Genomic DNA, 15,039 nt, shown 5'->3' with positions numbered 1-15,039 from the left:
GTCTCTACATTGACTTAAGTTATGAAGATGGGCTCACACAGCCCTGCAGTAAAGGCCAAGTGTAACAACACTGGCAATTCACCATCTTCTCAGTGCTGATTACAGCTACACTATGTATCATACAGGGTTGCAACAGCTCTTCAGTAATAGTTTACATCTTGGCTGTCCCCAGCTGTCTTCTATTGACACCACTGTGCAAGCTTTACTTTATCAACAAGTCCTTGTTTCTCAGTTCTCTGTATCACAAACATCTAAAGAACATTGCATCTGAACACAAAAATTACAATAGAAAATGATTTGACACTTTAGTTACCACTATACGGTTACTGACACATTTCAACTGTTGAAATCATCAGTCAGCTATCAAAGGTATAAATGGGTTTAGGAACAGCGCTTTCACTTTACAAACGCACGCCTTCATGTACCCGAGATAAAAAAACACTATCAAAGAAAGACAAGGAGAGAGTGAGCCTCTGGGCTCATGGGCTCTCTGTCAATCTAGCATCATTAAGGCATTATCTATCCAGTATTGCTAAAAGAACAACTAGTTGGCAGACATGAAAAGAATATCTAGGTATGAAAGTAACAAAAAAAAACTGACACTTCAGGACACAGTGCAAAATACTCATATAAATCAACAACCTGTCAGTCCCTAGTGACTTAGTAAGTACCAGGTATCCTTTATAAGGAACTATGCTGATGGCTAATTTGCTCTAACATGCAAAGTGCACACTTGTTTAGGAAAAACGATTTCTTACTTACAATTTCCAAATGTTTGGTTTCATTTGCTTAATCTCGACAGCAACTGGAAGGATAGAAAACTCTTTAGAAACTCTTGAGGGTGGTTCAGATAAAACCTGGTGCTCAGCGTTGACGTTGATACCCGTCTCTAGTAGACAGTGGCGCCATTTTTGACACGTGGGTCGTGTGACATTTTTATATTTACATGAGAATGCTTAGAATTAGCACCAGGTTTTTTGGTGGGTATTTCGATCCAGTGAAGGCTATTGCGGTAATGAGTCATCACAGAATGTCAACAAAGCAAAATAAGTGGGTGAAAAGTCTGAGGTAATTACTAGCTTAACATTGACACGCCACTAACCACACGAGGAAAATGACAGTATCTGTTACATATTAGGTGCCTGTGAGCGGCTGTGACATATAGAACACCTGGATGAAATTTAGATGGATGAACACAAAGGGAAGACAAAATATCAAGGAAGACAGTTGAGGTTGCTGATTCTCACTGACTGAATGGGAACTCTGGTTCAGGACCTGAAGGGGATTCACCAACGGTCAGTGCTTCAGAAGTCCAGGAGGAGACACTGTGACCTCGAGTTCACACTTCAAACCAAAAGCTCAGACAGCACCTGCTGGGAAGAACAGGAACTCTGGCTCTGTCTTCATAAGCGGCCCCACTGATCTAGCTAACAAATTAGTGCAATTTAAGAAGAGACCCTGGGCTTTATGAAAGCTGCCTACACAAAAACCTATGAGAACCTCTGATATGAAGAATTTCCACACACAAAAAACATCACCTTGATGTTCTGTCCATCTTGTTATACATTCACAGGATTTAAGATGAAGATGACAGAGAAGGAAAGACGTTCAAATGCCTTGTAAGTTGACCTCGGTTCTTCAAGTGGGCGTGTGATGCCCGAGTTCTTCATCTGAGCTGATCCTCTGTTACTGATAGATGTCAGCCGTTCTTGTCTCCACCCTTCTCTCCTGTGGCCTAAAAACACAATTACACAATGTAAAAAAAACAAATTATTTAATAAACCTTAAAACTATTACAGTATTACAGTAATCATTTGAGAACCCCTGCAGTGTTACTCACCCCGGGCTTGTGGAGGGTGCTGTCCTGCAGACCAAACAGGCTGCCTACCTGGCCGGGAGAGGCCGCAGCTGAGGACAGCAGGCTAGGGGACTGGGAGATCATGGGGGAGTTTGGGGTGGACGCGAGCGCTCCTGTCAGTGTGAGGCGCTGCAGCTCCCTCTGTCTCTGCTGCTGCAGCATCTGGCACACCACCACCTGCTGCTCCTGGTGGAGGAGGGAGAGAACATGGCCAGTTTACAACACATCCGGCACACCTGTCATCTGAGAACAGGCCTACATTTAAAAGGAATCTGAGCCCTTTTAAAAAGGTTCCCTGATGAGCTTTAGACCCCAAGCAGCACACACCGGATGTATGGCTATGTGGCATCATGCAAAGGTGTGTTTTTGCATTGCAAACTTTAAGGTTAAGGCTTTTAAAACAGGAACTGAAAGTGAAAATAAATCATTGCACCACATGGCAGCTTTTCAAATGTTTCTTCTCATTCATGTAACAGGTTTGTGAAACAGATGGATAGTAACAGCTGAACAAATGTAGCTCTCCCTCAGTCGGCCACGCTGCAGCATTCTTACCTACGGTAACACTTGCACAGAGACAGAGGAAATCACATTCAGTAATAAGCCCTGACCTTCAGCCACAAAGGAAACAAATGAGTTGCTATATTTATCAGGCACCACAGTGCTTGAGTGCGTCCATCCTCCCCAGATGCTTCACTAGTTTGCAAGTCAAAAAAGAACATGAATGTAGGCTGCTTTGCTGTTGTTGATGAAGATTCCATATTGTAAACATCATGAAATGGCTTCAGAAAGTAATGAGATCCCTCCACTTGTTGCACATTTAGTGTCATTTGAAATAGAAAGAAACTTCCATTTCTCCCCACACATCTACACTCAATAACTCATAATGTCAAAGTGAAAACATGGCATTTTTACAGTCATTAAAAAGGAGGATGCACCTGACCACAGTTTGGCGTGCCTCAGCATGGCTCTCAATATTTTTGGAAACGACAGATTTCAGTTTTTACAACATTTACAAAAATGTATAAAATATGGTGTCACTGTCATTTTGGATAACGGAGCGTGCCCGAAAATGGCGTCTATCGTCAACACAATGGGTCTGAATACTTTTGAAGCCACTGTATTATTAATGTTATTAACTGACAATATATTAAGTCTTAGTCTTATTTCTGCTTCTCATCTTAGATCTCACATATTTGATAGTAAGTTATTAACTTGCCTAAACCTAAGAACTAAACATTTTACAAGTACTGCCTGAGTTGCGACACTGTGTCAATGGGTGAATGGATTACTTCTTGATCATTTCAACTGATTTTTGAATAGAAATATTATCTGAAGTTTCTGGCCACTGTGATTAGATAGTTCTGGTTAACTGACCTTTTCTGCGTAGAGAACACCTGCATCTGACACTGTGGTGAATTGTTTTCTAAATATGATGAAAAAGCAATTTTAGTCACACCCCAGAAAGAATACCCCACATATGGGAGACCCTACAAGAGAGTGCACAGTGTGAAATACATGTGAGAATAAGCCAAAGTGATAGAGAGCTTCATTACAGGAGTGAAGTTCTGTGAGGTGAGGAACTGCTGGAGCTGCTGCTGCTCGAGAAGAAGCTGCTTCTGCTGCTCTGACAGGAGCGAAGACCTAAAACACAAACATCAACATATGTGTCCACTTTAAACAGCAGACAACGGCACACTGGCCAATCAGCCCAAATAAACACAGACCTATCCATGGTTCTAGTACAATCTGTCAACTGCCTTCACACATAACAACAATCCCTGTCAAAGTGGATTTCTTCCTTGGCTGATTTAAAGACTGACTGGGTACGTACGGGCTCACACTCTTGGGGAGCTGGAAGCCCTGTGCCAGTGCCTGGGGATTGAGTGGTGGAGGCTGGGGGCGGAGAGCAGGGAGTGCGGCCTGAGGGGCGTTCTGCACAGGAGACTGGATCACACCGTTCAGACTGCCCAGTACACCGTTCATATTCAGCTGAGCGCTCCCTGCGAGCGACGCCATGAGACCACCCACCATGGGCAAAGAGGGGCTGCCAGCCTGACTGGTGGTCCCCAAGCTGTCAGTCAGACCTCGACTCAGGCCGTTCAGCACAGGCTGGCCAAAAGAGGCGGGGCTCTGCTGAGGAGGAGGGGTACTCTGGAAGGAGAGGGATGAGCTACTGCGGGACGGACTACCGGAGTGCAGCTCCTGGAATGAAGACAAGAAAAATGCATTTTAGATACGGAGCTGTACGTATTCAGTGCGTTTACATTTTTGTTTACAGTGAAAAAACAATGGCACAAAAGTCTATAGAGTGTATACTGTGTATCTGATGGTGCCAGACAACAGCAATGATCACTGTCACCACTGTACTGGGCTTTAAACCACATTTTGTGGTAAAACGTTGTTTAACAGGGAGAAACATACCTGATATTGTCTAACACAGGTGTGTAATGCGTACAATGTAGGAAAGGATTCTCACCTCAGATGAGGTAACAAAAGAGGTGTCAGTCAGGAAACAGCTTTTCGACAGGGGACTCTTATTGGTGCTCAGGGGGTCTAAGGAACAAAGAGGCACAAACACAGGGCGAAAACTACTAAATCGATCTTTTCTATTGTCACCATAGGCATACTATATGACATCATAGGAATACTGTTTCCAAAGGTTTTGATATCAAAGTAGGTAGAAAAGATGAAGAACCTGACCTTGGGTGGATGACAGGAAGCTGATCTGGGCAGAGGTGTGCATGGATCCCTGGGCAGAATGAGCATGTGGAGGAAAAGGCACAGCCAACTCCGTGTTGAGCAGCTGCAGTCGTTCCTTCTTGGCTGTCAGGCTGAGGATCTGGTCCTGGAGGCGCTGGTTTTCCTGCTGCAGGGAGTGTAGCGACTGGAGCATCTCCACAACTGGAGTGGCAGGAAGAAGAGATTAAAAACCATTAACAAGCAACACGTAAAGCGCAGTCACACCTTTGTTACTTGACAGGCTTGTAGCTGAAAGACAGTGTTGGGGTTGGATGTGATGCAGGCAGGAAGTGTTGAAATGTGGGCAAACTGGACAGTGACAAACATGGAAGGCACAGAAGGACAGTATACTCTAAATGTAACTATTTGAGATGCTTGGTCCATAATTTTGAGCTGTGAGTTTTCAACAACAAATAGATTCTCAGTCACCCTTGTGGCCTAGGGGTTAAAGCACCGACCATGACCTTCCCCAGATGCTCTGGTTGCATTCATTCTCCTTGTTTGCAGGAAGAAAGGGACAAAATGACACCTGACACATTTAAAATCACTTGGTGTCCTCAGTCCTTAAACCTCTTTTAAGTGTTGTGAGAAGGAACGGCAACATCACACCCTGTTGAATGCTTTAGTGTCCCAATTCTTTTTGGAATGTGTTGCAGCATCAGTATTGAAGTGAGTGTTTACTTTGAACAAAGAATAAAACTGATGAGGTATCACATCAAATAATGTGCTGCTTGTTTTCAATGTGATACAGGACACAGATGATTTACACATCACAATGTTCAGTTTTAATTTTACATACCATTCCAACTTTTTATGGCTGGGGTTGTACATTGTGAAATAGCAACAAAATACAGTGTTTGCTGGGAGGTCAAAGTAATGGGAAATGTGGGAAATTTATTTTTAGGTTTACCAATTATTTATATGAAAAAGATTTTTCATTTTCCCATGAAGTGAGACTTGCCATTTATGTCAAATATGTTAAGCAAAGAAAAGGTATGAACACATTTAACTTCATCACTGTGCCTTCAGAGTTTTAACACTGGAAATGTTTTCCTGCAAAACAGTTCATAACAGTTATCTACTTCTGTCAGCATCTGTACTAAATTACAGTATGCTGTTAAAGACGCTTGTATGTGTCAGGACAAATCAGTCCTGGTTAAACAATCAAGAGTGCACAGGGGACACGTGTCAGAGAGATGACACAGTAACCTGCACTGAGCTTCTGGTTAGGCCACTTTCACGATCCTGTGCAGCCACACAGGTGTTTTCAGTTATTCTGACCGATGAGGCCCCTGCTTGGGCTGATGTCGGCCAGAGCTGTGTTGGAAAATGTAAAGAGGTCACCAAACTACTCCTGTGTCCTAAAACACCCCTTTTTGCTGCCTCGTGTACTCTGTCTACTTTAAGCAATTTTCATTTGAGTTCCACGTTAAAATGCATGTATTATATGGCACTGGACTAAAACACAGATGTAGTGTGAGTGATGATACAAATGACGATGACTCATCTGAAAGCACTTGGCGGCTCACTATTATCTAATTCATGTTTTTATGTAGGGAATAGCTCTAAATGATGAATAAAGTGCAGCGTATGCACACCTACACATCTATTCTGGTTTATTGGTCTAATCAAGAAAAATCTCTATAGGTGGACCTGAGGATATGAGGGCTTTAAAGAATGGCAGGTCCAATACAATACCATTATTACACACTTCCAGTATCTCCCACTGGCATTTTAAAATACTTCTGGAGAAAAGCCCGACTTAAATAAAATATTTCTGATACAGCATTTCTCTATCATACCTCTATCACCCTCTTGCCACGGCACCTAAAAAATGTTCTAACACTGCACTACGCCTCTGAAAGTGAACTCTTCCTGGGCTCCAGAGAAATACATTTAGGGTGGAAACTGCAGGGCATTTCTTTTTACAGACAAAGGGAGGCTAAGATGTATAAAGCTATATGGTTAAGAGATATTTTGAGGGCTGGGGAAAAAAAGAAGAGCCCATATTTGATTTTGAGAGAGGAAACAGTGGTACAATGATGTCAAAGATTAAGAAAACAGAAAAAAGCAGAAAACTGTGATAGCAATGGGTGGAGCAAAACAAAGTAGCTAAGAATAGATCAGAAAACTCCTGGCAGCTGATGAAGTCCTCAGCGAAAAGGGAGTCAGAGTAAGAGGCAGTGAGCTGTCTGATACAGGAGGACACAAAACAGAAACTGAACATAAGAGAAGAAACATTAGAAAAAAAATCTCCCTGCTCGAGCTGCTTTCAGCTTTGTCACACCGTCTCTGGCTGCACTATTTTTGTTCCAAATAGGCTCCACAAATACATTTACGTTCCGACTCTCACCTATGGTCATGAACTTTGGGTCATGACCGAAAGGGCAAGATCCCGGATACAGGCGGCCGAAATGAGCTTTCTCTGCAGGGCGGCCGGGCGCACCCTTAGAGATGGGGTGAGGAGCTCGGTCACCCGGGAGGAGCTCAGAGTAGAACCGCTGCTCCTCCGCATCAAGAGGAGCCAGCTGAGGTGGCTTGGGCATCTGTTTCGGATGCCTCCTGGGCGCCTTCCTAGGGAGGTGTTCTGGGCATGTCCCACCGGGAGGAGGCCTCAGGGAAGACCCAGGACACGCTGTAGGGACTATGTCTCTCGGCTGGCCTGGGAATGCCTCAGCATTCCCCCGGAGGAGCAGGAAGAAGTGTCTGGAGAGAGGGAAGTCTGGGCATCTTTGCTTAGACTGCTGCCCCCGTGACCCGGTCCCAGATAAGCGGAGGAAAATGGATGGATGGATGGATGGAAATACATTTATCATCCCTAAATGAAACCAGGTTGTTCTCACAGACACAACTGTGCAGTGTAACTGAATCATGGCCTGCAGTGAGCAGTTCATCCAAAACAGTGGTTTCTCCTTCTCAGGCTTTGTCATGTGAAGAGTTTTTACAGGCAAGAAAAGGTCAAAGTATCAAGAGCTTTACAAGAGAAAATACATTAAGACAACATGCTATGGCCTGAATATCATACAGATACCCATATGTTTCTTTCTTATCCCATTAACCAAACTGTGACCCTCATTTTTAATATGGAGCTACTGTTGTACTCTGTAGCTCTTTTCAGACATGGGATCTGTAAGAGCTCTCTGTAGTTCTGTAGTTCTGCTTACGGGGGTGCTTTTTTAGGGGTTGTGTTTTTATTTTATGTTATGTTTTTTTTCTTTTATTGCTGTACCGACTGGAGGTCACTTTAAAATTTCGTTGTACGTGTTACAATGTCAATAAAGCATTATCTTATGTTGATGTTCCTCATGGCTTCATTCAAACACACCTACGACTGCGACAGAGAGCATCATGGTACACGTGTGCTATTTGCCACATGAACGAGACTGTCATAATCTTGTGTGGGCCTATCCATTAATGTGACTACATGCAGTTCAGACTTGTGCTGTGTTGAAAATGATAAGTGACTATCTGACAAGCTTGCGCATGCAACTTTTACAGAAACTTGTCCAGGGTGCTCATTCATCATTCAGATGTAACACTGACACGTTAGGATGCTGTCATATTAACGAAAAGGGGTGTCAGAAACGGGTTCGTCTTTTTTTAGGCCCACTCACTGTTGACTCCCATCTCTTCGTTGCCATGTTTCTCCAGCAGGAGCTCAATGTGGGAGCTTGCTGGAGGGACGTTCTCGGGACGGGCTCTAACTCCTGCACCCAACCCATCTCTCTGGTCAAAGAGAAGAGGAAGACAGCTCATGGGAGACCTGGGTGCAGATTAGGAGAAAACAACAGGGAGTCAGAGAGCAGTAAGTCACTGCTCCGGCCAGGCAGGGGAGTCTACCAACACAACACCGTGGCTGTTGTTAGTACCGTTTTCTAATCCACACAGTCACTGTGGTAGTTAACCATCCTCCATTTTCCTGTTGTTTCCCGTTTCTGTTTGCTGAAATAGAAACTGATCTGACTGCAGCTGCAGTACACAGAAGATGTCTCATCTGACAGAGATAGTGAAACCGTCTCATAAACATCTACATACGCACTTGTTTTCAGTAGGCCTGGAGTAGTGTAAAAGTCAGGGATTGTGTCGGAGACGTAACATGAAAAATGCCAATGAATACCGAAAAATAAAGACTGAAACTTACTGTGAGGAAAGACTCTCTCTTGGTGAGTTCCCCTGACATGGGAAGCGACAGTCATCGAGGTCGGGCTCTAAGAACAGGGACAACGATTCTTGAAGTTTACTTCTGTTTTTTGAAAGGCATAAAAGCATCATATCTGCTGTGGAATATGAAAAGCTTTAAAGCCCCGTTTAGAGAAATGGAAGCCTATCATAACTAGCTCCAGCTTCTTGACAAACGCTAGTGAATCATACTGGTCTCAGAACTGTCTTCCTCTCACCTTGCAATGAGGTCTGGGCTTGACTCAGTAGTGGTGGCAGTGTTGGGGCTGTGGACAGACAGGTGGCGAAAGGCTGAGTGGAGGTCAGGCTGTAAGAGGTGCTGGACCCTGGGTGGACCTACAAGACAGTGACCATCAACATCTGGCTGACAAAGAATTCATCTGAACTACAAGGACAGGATGATGGGGTCCTGGATGCCTTCTCACCAACGTCAAACACTCATGTACAGTAACTAGTGCAAGTGCAGGGGGCGCACACAGAATGTGAGCAACATTATCTGCCCAACGTTTCCGCTGGCTTGAAACATGACGTAATATTATTCAGTACTACTCATTTAAATGTCAGATGACGTTTAAGACAGTATCAAATAAAACTTCAAGGGGTGAAATCAGCAACTATGTTCATTAGCATTTTGTTTATGGATTGTTTTATCAATTAATCAGCTTATTTAAACAATGCCAGAAAGTCTAAAATGGTTAAATTCACAATTATATAAAACAAAAGCAGAAAATGTTGAAAAGGCATTTCTGCTTCATATGAAGTTTTAAAGAATAATCATTATCAAACTGTGGTCGATTCATTAATTGATGGCTCCATTGATTATCTGACTAACTGGTTCAGCGCTAGATGTGATCATGTAGGGTTGCAAGTACCAATTCTCATTTTTGATCACTCCTTTTGTCTAGTAAATGACAGAAATCTTTGAAAATGTCTAATTTCCTGCAGCCTGAGGAGGTCTTCACACTGCCTGATTTATCCAACTAACAGCCCAAAACTCAATGTCTTTCAGTTTTCTGTCAAATATGAGCATTTCAGAATGAACCAAGAAATATTTGACATTTCTGCCTTCAAAATAACTGAAACAATCAGTTGGAAAATAGAATTTTTAAAAATTCTATAATCACAGTTTGGTTTTTTAAACCAGTTGCTAACAATAGCAGTGTCAGCAGTTAAATAAGGATTTGACTAAACTCGTATACAGCAGGCCTTTCTAATCAAACTGTCCCCCACACAGGGATAAATACCAGCCACGGCAGCTGTGCAGTGGCACTGATCCAGCCCAGCTGAAACCCCTCATGTTAACCGATCTCCACAAGGCTCGGTCCTTGGCATTTTGTTTCTGTCTAAAATACCTGTGTGTTTGAGACAGCGTTGACTGACGGAAGGGAGACATGGGATGGAAGGAGTCCTGAGGAGAGCGGGGTGCTACACATGCCCCCTCCCAGGGACAAGGAAGTGCTACACATTCCTCCACTCAGAGAGAGAGGGGTACTACAGACACTGCCCAGTGTGAGAGGGTCCTTCAGACTGGAGTAGATACCTGAGAGACCAGAGGAATATAGTCAGGTCAAAACACATTCCCAGTGTTTCCCCATACACTGACTTATTTCATACAATATCAACATTAAACGCCACATATAGATTAAAATAATTTGATTTGATTTGATTTATTTATTCTTTCAAGCATGTAAAGACAGTTGATATGTCAACACACATAATTTTACACATATCCAACAAATGCTAACCCAATATCAATTTGCTTATACCTAGTACATGCTTGAATGGAGTAGGAAGAAGTCAGACTTATCCAGTCCTACCCCATGACATCATCTTACCATCACTGGTTTGCAAGCAGTATCTCTACATAAATAATTCTCTTTTACACCACACAAGTAATATACTAAAGAATTATTACAGAGTATTAACATTCATACACCACACCCACAATGTACAATCTAATTAATCATTGAGCCTGTTCTTGCATATATCTTGATTGACACATACCTTTATATTTATGTTTAAACTCGTCAATTCTATTACTATTTTTTATGTCCACACTTAAATTATTCCATAGTTTTACCCCACTTATAGAAATACAAAATCTTTTTTTGGTTGTACGCATAACATGAATTTTTAAATTTAACTGACCCCTTAAATTGTATCCCCCTTCCCTTTCATTAAATAGTTTTTGAATTCCACCAGGTAATAAATTGTTCCTGGCTTTATACAAAAACACAGCAGTCTTATATCCCACTAAATCAAAAAAGTCCACTCTACTGGACTCAACTGTTCTACTCTGTCTACTCCACTTCAGTCTACCAGTTCACTTGACTGTGCTTCAGACCACTTCAAGGATAAGCTCACTTTATTTTAATCTGCATTTCCCGTATCACCTTCTCTGTGGTACACATTCAGGGAACAAGAAGTTGTTACCGGGGCAAGGGTTTAGCCTCTGAAAGAGTTCAGAATAAATGTAATGTCAGTCAAATGGTTTGTCGTGCTTCTCTGAGTCAAAGATTAGGCTTGGGCTGCAGGCTGAGGCTACCTACCCAGGCCTAATCTTTGCTTTCCTTCTGACTCAGAGAAGCATGACATTACATTTATTCTGAACTCTCTCAGAAGCTAACCTTTTGTTTTCCTGAATCTCTACAATTAAAGTAATGATAGCAAAACCACTGTTAAAAGAAACAGAGCAGGTTCCAAAAAGCAACGTTATCATCACATCACCCTGCAGGAGCAGAAACAGCTCTAGTTAAGAGTTATAACTCTGTCTTGCTCTAGGTGAGTCTGGGGCAGAGCCTGCATTGACCCTTGAGCTCCCACTGGCTGCACCCTCCGGCCAATCGCAGACTGAAAAAGATGCATACAGTTAATGACATCACAGCTTCCTGTCCATTGATACACTTTGATCCAAGGAGAAGAATAAAATGTGCTGATCAATTCTGTTCTAAATCATCAATAAAAGCATTTCAAACTCACTCTGCTGTTTCTCTGATTCAAACGTCTGCACATTGAAGATGATACATCTGTGGTCATTTTATTAAGAACCCCTGTCTCAGTCTGGTTCAACAGTCCTGTAGTGAATCCTCCTTCATGAAGGTGGTGGTGTTCAGTGTGTTTAGACTGTTTCACAGAGGTGCTGGTTCACCTGTGTGATCACTGTGGAGGCTGCAGTTTGTGCTGCTGTTCACCTGTATTAAATGGACTTGGACTGACTGGTACGTCAGTGGCGTCACAGAGCTCTCAGCTGGACACATTCACAATACTGCTAGTAATACAGCTAAAGCATCTACTGCTGGTTCTCCATTACTTTAATGTGTTGTCACCTACCCTGAGAGCTGTTCTGTGGACCAGCCTAGCAGCTCTGATATACAGGGGGTGGAGTTGGGCGACTGAATCCCTCTGGTTCCCCAAATGATGCTGTTCCTCCTCGTTTTTTAAAGGAAATCTTTCCAGTTGTGGGGCCATTTGTTCTCTCCATTATTAATAGCAGTTTATCCTCTGGCCTGGTTCCAAAGATGTTTAAACATGCCGTGGTGCGGCCGCTGATTAAGAGACCTGGTCTGGATCCCACAGTGTTCTCAAATTTTAGGCCCATCTCCAATTTGCCCTTTCTCTCCAAAGTCCTTGAAAAGATAGTTTATGCTCAGTTACTGGCTTTCTTAGATGAGCACAATATTCTTGAGACTTTTCAATCAGGGTTTAAAACCCAGCATAGTACTGAGTCAGCCTTGGTGAAAGTCTTAAATGACATTTTTCTTGCTACTGACTCAGGGAATTGTGTGGTCCTAGTGCTCTTAGATTTGACTGCTGCTTTTGACACAGTGGACCACAATATCCTTATTTCTCGTTTGGAGCACTGGGTGGGTATCCGGGGGATAGCTTTGGAATGGTTTCGATCTTATCTTAAGGATAGATCCTTCTGTGTGAAACTAGGAGATGCTGTATCTTCCTCTGAGCCCCTTGTGTATGGGGTACCACAAGGCTCGGTCCTTGGATCCCTTCTTTTTTCCCTTTACCTTCTCCCACTTGGTACTATACTCAGGAATCACAGTGTTTCCTTTCATTTTTATGCGGATGATTGCCAGCTTTACCTACCGGTTAATAAGATGAGCTCTTCCGTTAGCACACTTCTTGAATGTCTGGATGACATTAAATCTTGGCTTGCTTTTAACTTTTTAAAGCTGAATGAGGATAAGACTGAGGTGATTGTATTCGGTGATTCTGTTGGTTCACCATCTGTTGACTTGGGCTCATTGGCTCATTATAATCAAAAGAATATTTTAAATTTAGGTATTAAGATGGATCCAGATTTAAGATTCGACAGCCAAATTGCAGCTGTCATTAAATCTAGTTTCTTTCACCTCAGACAGTTGGCTAAAGTAAAAGCATTTGTCTCTAGACAGCATTTTGAGACGCTTATTCATGCTTTCATTACTTCCCGTTTGGACTATTGTAACTCATTGTATCTTGGGGTCGGTGAGTCTTCTATCAATCGCCTCCAGATGGTCCAAAATGCAGCAGCGCGTCTTTTAACAGGTACAAGGAAATATGAACATATCTCTCCAGTTTTGGCCTCCCTACACTGGTTACCTGTCCATTTTCGGGTCCATTACAAAATTTTACTCTTTGTTTTTAAATCCCTTCATGGCTCTGCACCATCCTACTTAACTGATTTGCTTCATTGGCATACACCCACACGCTCTCTGAGGTCAGCAAATCAGTTTCTCTTGAGTGTCCCAAGAACGAAGCGTAAGCTTAGAGGCGATCGAGCCTTCGCAGTTGCTGGTCCTAAACTCTGGAATGATTTACCGCTGTCCATTAGACAAGCCTCTGCCCTGTCTGTTTTTAAGTCTCTTTTAAAAACTCATTTATTTTCCCTGGCATTTTGATATTTTTGTGTTGATTTTAGTCTTTTTTTAAATTTTTTATATTGATTATATTTTATATTGTTGTTTGTGGTTTATAATTTATACTGTTTTATTGCAATGTACAGCACTTTGGTCCACTCTGGTTGTTTTTTAGTGCTTTATAAATAAAGTTGGTATGGTATGATATATCTAACCCTTGCCAATATTGATATATTCTTTGCTATTTTGTGCTGAACATATCTGATATGAGATTTCCAGGAGAATTTGTCAACTATGACACGTAGAAATTTAATTTCATATACTCGTTCTATATTAGCTCCCCCAATTTTCAACTGAAGTTCATTATCTAGTCTACGATTCCCATATACCATAAATTTAGTTTTATCCAAATTCAGAGACAGTATATTACTATCACACCATTTATTTATCTTCTCAAGTTCCTGTGAAACCTGTTCAAAAAGTTGCTGTAGGTTTTCACCCGATGCCCATATGGTAGTGTCATCAGCAAATAAAAACACTTTCACTAAATCAGAAACCTTGCATATATCGTTAATGTATAATATAAATAATTTAGGTCCCAAAACAGAACCCTGAGGCACTCCACATACGTTAAAGTTAAATGTTATTTCAGTGTAGTGCATGCACTGTATTCCCTCAGTCCTTCTGTGTCCCGCTCTCTCACAAACAAACACACGATGACGGACCGTTAGTGGACAGCTCCTCCTCTCCGTAGTTTTTAACATGGTGCTGTCAATAGCGGAGATCCAACTCTTCTAACATGTTATTAGCAGGCTAGTAAGGCTGGCTATGCTAATGTTAGAATACAGCTGTTGTATACAGTATGGATGTATATGGACTTCTCTGCAAGTGGATAAAGTTAATGCTAGTTCTTTAACACTGACACTGAATGCTTGACTCTCAGTCCAGGGGAATAGTGAAAAACACACGTGGGAAAGCCGATCAGTGTGATCAGCGATCCAGCGGATTCATTTTGAATATTTACTGGCTTCAACCAGTATTACTGAAAAGCATGAAAAAAGAAGCATCAACGAAGAGAGGGATGTACGAGAGCAACATGCTGCTGCGGTGGGAGAGCCAGCTAGTGCAGGAGGGCAGGAAGTCTAGGTGCAGCGCACACAGAAACCATTATCTAGGACAAGATCTCTGCCTCACACAGATTCAGTAAATGCTGACACACAGATTTACTAAATATTCTCTACTTTAAAAGTACTTGTATGAAAAACAGTGCCAGGACACACTATCTAGTTTTGTCCTACTGGGCTCTTACTTCCAGTGCCTGGTTCTACTACACTAATGAGGTCCTGATATGCAGATAAGCTGCTACTGTGGTGGTGACAGGGCATGTGTGTAATGGAAACTTTTAAAACTTTA

The 15,039-nt window shown here is 42.3% G+C and overlaps 1 protein-coding gene across 1 annotated transcript in view; it reads right to left on the bottom strand.

Annotated features, from left to right (window-relative positions):
- Nucleotides 1–6: 6 nt before the first annotated feature.
- Nucleotides 7–15,039, bottom strand: part of LOC109956812 (MLLT6, PHD finger containing) — a 26,122-nt gene continuing 11,089 nt past the window's right edge. The window contains exons 11-20 of the mRNA XM_020594175.1: nucleotides 10,129–10,316; nucleotides 8,995–9,112; nucleotides 8,739–8,805; nucleotides 8,212–8,360; nucleotides 4,559–4,759; nucleotides 4,335–4,411; nucleotides 3,690–4,060; nucleotides 3,412–3,499; nucleotides 1,841–2,044; nucleotides 7–1,735 (exon numbers count right to left, since the gene is read on the bottom strand). Of these exons, the coding sequence (XP_020449831.1) occupies nucleotides 1,700–1,735; nucleotides 1,841–2,044; nucleotides 3,412–3,499; nucleotides 3,690–4,060; nucleotides 4,335–4,411; nucleotides 4,559–4,759; nucleotides 8,212–8,360; nucleotides 8,739–8,805; nucleotides 8,995–9,112; nucleotides 10,129–10,316 (1,499 nt within the window). The 3' untranslated portion in view covers nucleotides 7–1,699. The remainder of the gene's footprint in view (nucleotides 1,736–1,840; nucleotides 2,045–3,411; nucleotides 3,500–3,689; nucleotides 4,061–4,334; nucleotides 4,412–4,558; nucleotides 4,760–8,211; nucleotides 8,361–8,738; nucleotides 8,806–8,994; nucleotides 9,113–10,128; nucleotides 10,317–15,039) is intronic.

The sequence above is a fragment of the Monopterus albus genome, unplaced genomic scaffold (assembly GCF_001952655.1).
Source record: "Monopterus albus unplaced genomic scaffold, M_albus_1.0 scaffold22.1, whole genome shotgun sequence".
In the NCBI taxonomy this organism is placed as follows: domain Eukaryota; kingdom Metazoa; phylum Chordata; class Actinopteri; order Synbranchiformes; family Synbranchidae; genus Monopterus; species Monopterus albus.
This window is presented reverse-complemented; position numbering and strand designations above follow the sequence as displayed.